At 41.2% G+C, this 10,184-nt stretch overlaps 2 protein-coding genes across 2 annotated transcripts in view; both read left to right on the top strand.

Annotated features, from left to right (window-relative positions):
* The first annotated feature begins 1,046 nt into the window (after positions 1-1,046).
* LOC139606758 (doublesex- and mab-3-related transcription factor A1-like) lies at positions 1,047-3,852 on the top strand. Its single transcript, XM_071459080.1, has 2 exons — positions 1,047-1,679; positions 1,947-3,852. The coding sequence occupies exons 1-2, from the start codon at positions 1,202-1,204 to the stop codon at positions 2,729-2,731; spliced, it is 1,263 nt and encodes a 420-aa protein (XP_071315181.1). The 5' UTR covers positions 1,047-1,201; the 3' UTR covers positions 2,732-3,852.
* LOC139606757 (glucosidase 2 subunit beta-like) overlaps positions 3,715-10,184 on the top strand; it is a 124,249-nt gene continuing 117,779 nt past the window's right edge. The window contains exons 1-5 of the mRNA XM_071459079.1: positions 3,715-3,852; positions 4,253-4,369; positions 5,924-6,019; positions 8,093-8,150; positions 9,151-9,268. Coding sequence (XP_071315180.1) covers positions 3,771-3,852; positions 4,253-4,369; positions 5,924-6,019; positions 8,093-8,150; positions 9,151-9,268 — 471 coding nt within the window. The 5' untranslated portion in view covers positions 3,715-3,770. The remainder of the gene's footprint in view (positions 3,853-4,252; positions 4,370-5,923; positions 6,020-8,092; positions 8,151-9,150; positions 9,269-10,184) is intronic.

The raw sequence follows: 10,184 nt of genomic DNA, 5'->3' as shown, positions 1-10,184 counted from the left end.
ATGATTAAGAGAAGTCTAATAGCCGTGGATAGTATCATTATTAACATTTTATTCATTATTTTGGTGTCACATGACAGCACAGAAAAGTGCAAGTGAATGCAGTACACACACACACACGCACACACACACACACACACACACTGAGATGTACAAAATAAATAGAACATCTCAGTTTAATGTATTGTTATAGTTGTAATGAATTAATAGTGTGTATTGCCGGGCTGTTAGACCGAACAACACTACAGGGTGTGCATTATTGAGAAAGACTGTGTGCATTTGTGCAAAAGCATGGGTGACAATGTATTAGTGATGTGTTTCCCTTGGCTACTGCCGCTGTGTTTGTCACATTATGCTGAAGTTGTTTTGCGTGTAATAACAGTAAGGCAATCTGTTGCTTGTAACTGGATCCTGTTTGAACGCAGAGAAATGAATGAAACATGTGACAAGGTGTGATTAGTTACCCACCAATCTCACTGGGTGTTTGTTGACAGATGGGCCTTTTGTCAAGGTAATTTGTTCAACAGAATAACCAGGTAGATAATTACCTGTTGCTTTTGTGGCTATTAGTGCCATTGTTGTGTTAAAAACATCCTAATAGTGAATATTCATTGTTCAGTAGGGCAACCAAAGGGGGTCTTTGTATGTAGCTGACCTGAGGCAACATGGTTTTCTTTCCTTTAATTCAACAAAGTCCACCATTTTGCATAGCAGCTACACACAGTCACTACTATGTTACTGCTACTGCATAGTAGTAGTGCATAATAAATCCCTGTAAATCTTAAAACAACCCAAACCTCAATGCAAATTTGAATGTAATTTCCCCCAGATCACAATTTTAAAAGTGGAATTAAAGATCATGCAGAGGCTGGTCTTAGTAGGCCTCGCTTTTTTTTCCTGCACTGCAGCTGCATATAGGCTCAGTTGCATCAGATTAGACCACTATTCATCCGGGATGCAAATAAACATGATAGGGCGTTAAGAAGCTGGAGCGGAAAGGGGTGTGACGAGGGTGTTGTATTTCATGTCAAACCACCTGGAGAGGAGACACTTAAGGCGCGCTGGTTCAGGGTGTCAGCGGCAGTAGAGAGACTCCAGTCACTGAGAGAAGGCCACACCACTTGAATGACTACACTTGAATAACTGTATTGGACCGCCCGAAGACTTTTCTTTTTTTTTTTTTTTTTTAACTTTCTCTCCGGCAATGGACAGCAGGATCCGACCGCTTGGCCTCGCCGGGCACACCGCCAACCCGCTCGGCGGCTTGCAGGTGCCCCCTTCCCTCCTGCGCCCTCCACCTCTCTTCCTCCGGGCTTGTAATCCCGCGCTGGAGAGGGGATACCCCCGCACCCCGAAGTGCGCCAGATGCAGGAACCACGGCGTGGTCTCCGCGCTGAAAGGCCACAAGCGCTTCTGTCGCTGGAGAGACTGCGTGTGCGCAAAGTGCACCCTCATTGCGGAGAGGCAGCGGGTGATGGCCGCTCAGGTGGCACTGAGGAGGCAGCAGGCTCAGGAGGAGAGCGAGGCCCGGGAGCTCCGGCTCCTGTACCCCGGTTCAGGGATCGGAGGGGAAGCGGGGATCCCTCAGGGGTCACCTGTAGGCCCCGGGGTGCCAGCAACCACCAGCAACACCGCAACAGCTCCCAGTTTTGACGTTTTTGGAACAGAGAACCAAAAAGACGGTAAGCTGAAATGAAAAGTACATGTTCTGAAATTATTTCACCAACTCTTGTCAAGAAAAATGTTGAGGAATCCCATCATATCTTATTATCATATTTTGAATTAATATTCACAGTCGTCTGTTGGTATTTTGTTTTCTTGTAGTTGAGATAAATTCAGTTAAGTGTTTTTACAGTTTACATTGTTTTCACACAGATTGGAATATCTTTCCATGCAATTTTTTTTATTTCAATTTTAAATAACCTGTCTTTCTTGAATCCATATTTCAGATGACAAACTGAGCAAGTACAACTTTTATAACGGATTCATGGGTCGACCCCTCTTTGCGCCCCACACCACACGGCTGCCCTCCCCAAGTGGCAAGAAGGAGCTTTCTCCAAGCAAAGACAACACCACCTCCTTCACTGATGACAGCACCAGTCCATCCCCGGTGTTTGATCAGCGCTCGGACCACACAGAGAGTCCACACAGGTCGCTCTCCCCCTCGGATCAGGAGTCAGGGAGCGAGACGGAGAAACCCAAGGACTACCCGAGCCCGGACCGCGACCCCACCGACATCATGGCCAAGATCTTCCCCCACCAGAAACGGGACACCCTGGAGTCTATGGTGAGAACATGCAAAGGTGACATTGTCAAATCCATCGAACTGGTGTTGAGCGCTAAAGAGAACAACGCTGACTCTGATGGCTTGTCTCTATCTAACCACCCAAATGCGCTCCGGCCCTCTTTGCCTGGAGCTCTTGGTGCCCTGGGGAACAAATCAGCCTTCTCCCCGCTCCACATACCACCGACGGCCGCCGGTGGAGACAGCCTGTACGGGCTGAGCCCTCGCCTCGGCGTCAGCCCTTTGAGGCTGGCCTATTCCTCTGCAAACGGTGGTATGGCAGGTTTTATGTCACCGTACATGACATCCGGACTAATGCCAGTGTTTCCACTGCGTCCGACCTTGGACTCCTATTCTTTTCCAGGCATGATCCGTGACCTTTCTTACCTCCAGAACAAGGAGTCACTGTGCAATACAGGCCTTTACACACGGCTCAACAATGAAAAATGACACATTATAAATCGAGCCATACGAAATGTTATTTCTTTTGTTAATAATATTGTAAATTGGCTTTCAGATTTACCTTTAAATCGCTTTTCAAGTGCCTCAAACACAGCCACAGTGCTGATTAAACACGCTGCATTCTGACAACTTACTTGTTTCTTTTGTGTACATTTTGTAAAGATTTTTTATTGTTAATAAAGTCGTTAAAAGATGTACTTGTCTTATTTGTGTTCATGATTTACAGACTGGTGTATCGCCGTAGCTATAAACACACCAGTGTAAGCTGCCTAATACAAAAACATGCTCACATGTCCAGTGAGAAATTGACCATGTCACATAACTATTTGCAATGTTCCTTTCTAAAATGGGACGTGTCACATGTTTTTTTTTTTCAGTTAATTTATCCCCTGATATGTATTCTGACTTATCTTTTAAGAGAAAATTAAAATGCATATGATTCCACGCAATAAGCTATGGTCTTATAAAGTAAAATCTGTGTGCACAAACAAGGCAGGGGTACCAGGTGTGGAGGGATATTAGGGTTAGAGTTAAAACATCAAGGAATCAGTACATTCATCACAATGTAGTGAGTGAATAGACACAATGTATGTTTACAATGTATTTGGTTGCTGGAGAGAAATTCCCGCCGCTTCTTGTTGTTCTTGTTTGTGTATCCTCACTACCTGCTGTTGGTCACAATGTATCCCAGTATGCATTTCACAGACTTCTTTTATAAACCATAAAACGAGAGAGTCATTTATTTATTTACTGAAATACAGAACCCACAAACACCGTTTTCTAAACGTCATTGACGAAGTGTTTCTCTTTTCCGCCTCAGAAGCACATCTCACTCGTGATTGGTTTAAGGAATCGAATAAAAACCAATAGGAAGCCGCAGTGGCGCCATGTGACCGCTTGTTTCAGGAAGTCGTGGACATGTCCAGTTTAAATGTCGGGTGCATATCATGAGTTTTAAACACATTTGAGCGGGGTTTTTTTTTTTTATGCGACAGGAGGGAGACAGTCTTTAATTCTGCCCTCTGTCATGCGTTTCCACATCATTATCGCAGCTGCCTTGTGGTGTGGTTACGTAGAGTCGCGGAAAGTAAGAGGAATATCTTCGTCCTGTAAGTTCATTGTCCCCTACCACCTAGCTTGAAAGCTAAGTAGCTGTCAGCAAATATAAAGGCTGCAATATGTAGCGTTTGTAACTTAAACAGCTCCTCAGCTTCAACGCAGGTAACGGTGTAGCAAGTGATTATGAAGTTGTCATCACTACAGATGTATTGTAACAGCTGTACACAGCATTTAAAGTTTGTTCATAGTAATAGCAATGATACCAGAATGAGTAGTTTAATAAAGGTAGTTTCAGTGGTATTTTATCACGGATTCAGCACTTCAGCACTGTGTTTTTATGAATGTTATAGATGCAACACGTTGTTTTCAGTCCACTTCTTTGGTTGCAATGTAGCTGCAGTTCAAGGTCATCAACAAGCATCAGTGTGCAATGTTTTTATTGTGTAACAGACAAACGGTTCTACAGAGAGAGGAAGTCCTTTCTGTGCATTGATGGCTCAAAGATCATCCCCTTTGAGCAGGTGAACGATGACTATTGCGACTGTGAAGATGGCTCTGATGAACCAGGTAAAACATTAAGCTAAGGGAGAGTGGGTGCCTGTTTACCAATGTTAGGAAACTGTGTGTCCATCACTGTCACAGTACACTGTTAATAATTACTGCACACACAATTGCTGTTTGTAGGACATTAATGTTTGAGAATGTGAGCAACCTTAAAGCGACATCGTAGTAGAAATGTTTATCAGTGTACTTTGTGGTACATTTCCTTTGTTAAAAGTGCTCCCCAGCTGAAGTTGGTATTTGGAGATGAATAATGATCTTAATTTTCTGTTTAATAATCTCACACTCACCTATTTTAAAAGAGATGAGGTGTGTCAAATTAGCACCACTTTTGAGTTCCAGCCTTAGCAGCAGATGCTTTATTATCAATATCAATGAGGATGATTCAGTTTATGCACAACAGTGTATGTTAATAGTCTCTGCTATACCCTTGTGCATGCTCTTTTTAATGCAAATGTTTCTGTGCGTTTTGAAGAGTTTGGGTGTATGTACTTTTCAGCCAAAGCCCATGATCTGCCTATGTTACTGTTATGCTGTCACATACTACTTGAGCAATTCTAACCTCTGCAACATCACTGTAAACAACTGTGAACTTCCCTGCTTGCCTCAGATGTAAGGCGATGAAGATATTAAGATGTGGTTGAATCTAAATTTAGCATGTTGACATTATAATCTACAGTAAGATTTTAGAGACAAATGTTAATAGCTGATAGAGCCAGTCCAGTGCAGTGGAAAGAGGAAAAGAAGGAGAACATTTCCTGGGCCTCAAGTTGATATATTTTGAGGTGTTCAATTTTCATGTAGTGATTCAAACCATGTTTGTGTATGTAACACTTAAAAATAATCGCAAAATGCATTGTACTACACCCAAAAGTTGCAAAACAGTGGCCTATTTATGCCTTCGTGCCAGTGACTGCTGTGGCCACAGGCAGTGTGTTTTCGGGTTGTCTGTCTGTCCCATTCTCGTGAATGCCATATCTCAGTAACACCTTGAGGGAGTTCCTTCAAATTTGGTACAAACCTTAACTCGGACTCCAGGATGAATTGATTAGATTTTGGTTGTGAAAGGTCAAAGGTCATTGTGACCATACAAAACATGTTTTTGACTGGTATTCAAGAATTCACACATAAATAAGGTGCAGCTGGACTGGTTGGCAGAGACATACAACCATTAGGTAGGTGATTCTAGTCAAAGTATACCTCATTACATATTCAAAACAAGATTATAGAATACATTCATAGTTTGCAGTTAAGGCAAAGGGAATGTCTCTCCCCTTTAGACGACAGCTTTAAACTCCTGCCACTACTGAACAAGGGTGTGAGACACACTTTTCTTTGACAGTTATTGTAAAAAAAAAAAAGTAAGCACAAGAAAATCATAAAACCAAAGAAACCAAACCAAAACTGCAGCATCATCTGCACAACCGGCTGTAACAACAATAACAGCAACAACAGGATGTAGCTTCTGTGCAGATATCATGAATAGTTTTGATTAGATTAATTTGCTGCTGGAAGTTACTTTATTGTGTAAAGCTGACCTCTGCTCCTGGACCCGTGTAGGAACGTCAGCCTGTCCTCGTGGTCGATTCTACTGCACCAATCTGGGTTTCCGCCCACACTACATCCCATCATCGCGAGTCAATGATGGCATCTGTGGTAAGGCTTTTTATATTGCATTATAGCAGAAGAGATAATACTCTGCTGAGAGTTGACTTTAATAAACTTTTGAAGGAGGCGATGGATACAAGTGTTTATGTGCCGCAGCATTTTTCAAGGACAACAAGGGCTTTAGAGAGTCATAGTGACAGATTTATTCTTGGAGAAAATGAGTCACTGTCTAATTTCATTAAAATATCCGGTGGAAAGGTATAATGTAGAGTATACTCTAAATATCTTGGAAATAATTTTCTTATGTATGCAGTTGTGAGGTTTTAATCAAAGTAAGTTCAAGTCCTCATTTTCTTAGTTTAAGTGCTGTATTGTTTGTTTTTCCACCTTCTGAGTGTTTTGCAGACATGGGCGGGAATTCATATTCTACATGATGTCAAGGAGCTGACATTTTCGTGTACACACTGTCACTCCTTTTTGTAGCACGAACAAACAGATGAAGTAGAAACAGCAAACAAAACATTCAGCTCTAACACACACACACATACAGGCGTGTACACACTCGCTCTCCTCACTCAGCTTTCCTTGAAAAAAATCCCATCCTCTTCCTCAAGGCTTTTCTCCGTTCTTTCTTGTAAAATCTGCCGCACTATGTGTCTAATCAGATAGTTTTCAGCCCCCCTTCTCATCTACTTTTGTTCTCCAGTAGCTCTCCACTTTGGATAAAAATCAATACATTCCGTTGTCGACATCTCTCTTTCGACAGCATTAGATGGCATGCTACCATAGTGGGTGAAAAAATTGAAGGAATGAAGAATGAAATAACAGTAGGGGAATATTTCTCAAAGCTGCCGTCTCCCTTTCCTCTCTCCTTTTATTCTACTCCCACTTGTCTTCTCATACTTTCCCTGCCTTGAATGGAGCCACTTAATAGCTAACGAGTCATCGCTTTTCCTCTTTGACTGGTTGTTGAGAAGTTTTCATTTGCTTCCTTTTCTGGGCTGCGACGCTCTCGTTCCACTGGTCACCAGTGGGGTCCTGGATAATTGAGAAGTTTCACACTGTGCCCACTCTTTTGGATTAAAACATCTGAGCGAAAGCCTGATCTGAGCACTTACAAAACACCATACAGCTGATCTTGTAAGTGGCTGATCTCAAGAGACCCTCTCTGAACCAGAGAGAGATATCTTGCAGAAACAAAGATCTAATCTCCGTCTTTGAGGATGAGAAGTGACTGGCTAGATCAACGTTGTCTGCACTAAAGAGAGTACTCATTTGTCAGTTTTACTAGTTAGTTTAGACAATTGGTGTGAGGCCCGTACATGTGCAATTTAATTACTGTTATTGGTTGATATTGGCTGATATCAAAATTTAACACAAATTCTACACAATCCAGTTCGTGATAATTTTGAGGATACTGTTATTGACCGCTGGAGCTATGATTAAAAGAACTGTTTACTTTCTTTCTGGGAGTTTGATGAGAAAATTGACACCACCCTCGTATCTCATTAGCTTAGCTTAGCACAAACACTGGAAACACAGGGAAACAGTTAGCCTGGCTCTGGTTTTTACTCTTATGTTTTTGTATGAATTAACAAACAACATAATATGTAAATTTGTGAGCTATGCAGACGCTAGAAGGCAGATTTAGTTACCTTTTTCATGTGTCCAGTCTTTGTGCTATGCTAAGCTAACTTGCATTCGGGGATAACTTTATATTTAATGGTGAAAAATCCTTTTGTCTAATTGACGGCAAGAAAGTGAATAAGCATATTTCCCAAAATGTCAAATTGTCTTGACCTGCTTATTATTTTCTCAATTAATCACTTTATCTGTACAATAGTGATAATAGTGAAACATCATTTTCATGTTGGAAAATAAAAGAGTGTAGTGGTCAAATTGGTCATTTTTTAGGAGCAAATTAGAGTGATACTTTGCTCCAAAAAGTACCTGAAAATAAATTATCCTGACTTCCTCTTGAAGTGTTTTTAGGTTTGTTATTTTTTTTCTATTGTCAAATTTTATAAACACACATTGCTAACCTCTCCTTGTTAATGTGTTGTATGCTCTTCTGTTCTCGTGTATGTGCATTGGATTGGTTTCTCCTGTGTCTCTCGCCAGATTGCTGCGATGCTTCAGATGAATACAACAGCCACGCTCACTGCCAGAACACTTGCTGGTCAGTTGAAAACTGAGATTCAATATTTATGAAATAACACATGCAGATTTTGACTCACAATATGTTATTAGAGGCCCATGCATAGCTATAGAAATATTCACCTAGTCCATTCTGTTATGGAAATATTAAAAACTGTGCATTTCTGGGCCATTTGATAAAAAATGCAGGTTATTTAAAAATCCAATTTGACTTTAAAATAAGGCTGTTTATCATAGCATCAGTGTGATAGGGTGTTCTTGTGCTGCACCCATGTTAGAGTGACTCATTCATTGTGCCACCAGGGGGCATGGTGTCACTGATTTAAAAACCTGATGTGGTTCAGACTGTCTATTGTAATGTACTGTAAATGCATCACATATATAAAGAGTTCATCCATGACAAAGACACATCTGACTCACCACCGCATTACACATTCCTTTCCCTACTGTAAATTGTACTCTCATCCGGAGGTGTTTCTCATGCAGATAATTTAGTTTCTTTAGGATATAAATGATGTGCAACAGAGATCGTGAGCCGTGAATAAGAATATTTATAAGACTGCAGACTCCTGCCGGGTCATATTTATCATCTTTTCTCCACTGTTCTACAAAGATTGACCATACTCTGATGCTGACATGAAGCTCGCTGTGTAAATGTAACTTCTAATGCTGTATCCCACTTCTTTTGTTGACAGTTCTCTATTATTTAATCCACTGCCATTCGCCCCAAAACCATATACAAGCAGAGTATATCTCATTATGTTTTCACAAGGTCCACACTCATATTGTGTTTGCTAGACTTCAAAAACAATTTAGTTCAGCCACAGAGCATCAGCCCCCATCTTATTTACTTTTCTATTTTCCCATTTGGATTCCTGCTGTATTGTGGGCCCTTAAAAAATTGGATTGTGCCATCTCAATGACCGTAGCAGGGGTGGTCGATGTTTTCTCAGTAATGATGGGAGTGTGCATCCTCTTCCTCTCTCTCTCTCTCTCTCTCTATCTCACTCGCTCTCCTCCAGGAATCTGGGACAGAGAGAGCGAGCATACGTGGAGGGCCAGATGAGGACCTTGGACGAGGGTTTGCGACTCAAGCAGCAACTGATTGAGGAGGGAGTGCTGCTCTGGAGGGAGAAGCAGGTACACTGTATTCTGCTAAAGTAAATACTACCATAGAGCATGTAGTTTTAAAATCAAGTCATCAGGGGTTTCCCGCAGAAAAGCTTTATCCTGTTCCTGCTGTGAGAACACTAGTAACTTTTTTGTGTGTAGTTCAAACTGTGTTGAGTTTGACCTGCACAAAATATACACTACATTCATTAAGTGGTCTATATATAGTCTAAGGCAGCCTATATATTTAAACTGAATCCCCTGATTAGGAGAAAACAGGTAACCTTAAATTGCTGGGAAAGGGAGACACCCTAAGTGGAGAGGTTTAATAATAAAGAACCAAAAAATACCAAAGCAATAATATAGAAGAACTGATTTGCATTTTTGGAAACAGTGAGGAGACAAGAGGAGCTCCTAAGTGCCACACAATAAATTTGCTTTGTAACAATACAGTGGCAGGTTTTCACATGATAAAATAAAACGCTCTTGGAGCACCACTCAAGGCATATTCCTTTGTTGTACATGTGTATGATCAGTAACTCTAAAGTCCTGAAATGTACAATAATTCTGAGCTTTCATAGTTTCAGTTTTTTCCATTATAGTGAAAAGATTTGGTACCACCCTCAATGGTTGTGTTATGTTAACTGCATCAGTAAAATGTTTCTGGAAGCTGACCCTGGATTTACCTTAAATGATCAAAATGTCTAAATGTCTCTTAAATGTCCTTGTGACAGTATTTTACAAATTTTCTTTGACATCGTTTTCTCAGACCTTTTTGGTTTGATGTGATCATCTTCAGTTTTGTTTGCTCTGGTTTGTGGAACAACAAGCCTGAGAGTGTGCAGCCACATTAGCTGCAGCGTGAAGCTGTACTTAGGCACAGTGGCGATTTCTGAACATGGTAAACATGTTCAAAAGCACAAATGTCATCCTCATGGTGGTGCTA

The sequence above is a fragment of the Trachinotus anak genome, unplaced genomic scaffold (genome assembly GCF_046630095.1).
Source record: "Trachinotus anak isolate AG129_WGS33_773 ecotype Australia unplaced genomic scaffold, CSIRO_AGI_Tana_v1 ptg000023l, whole genome shotgun sequence".
NCBI classification, from domain to species: domain Eukaryota; kingdom Metazoa; phylum Chordata; class Actinopteri; order Carangiformes; family Carangidae; genus Trachinotus; species Trachinotus anak.
The sequence above is the reverse complement of the archived record's forward strand: the minus strand, read 5'-3'. Positions and strand labels throughout refer to the sequence as shown.

Coding starts and splice junctions, on each gene's coding strand:
- LOC139606758 (XM_071459080.1), top strand. CDS start 1,202: ATGGACAGCAGGATCCGACCGCTTGGCCTCGCCGGGCACACCGCCAAC. Junction 1,680..1,946: donor AACAGAGAACCAAAAAGACG/GTAAGCTGAAAT, acceptor TCCATATTTCAG/ATGACAAACTGAGCAAGTAC.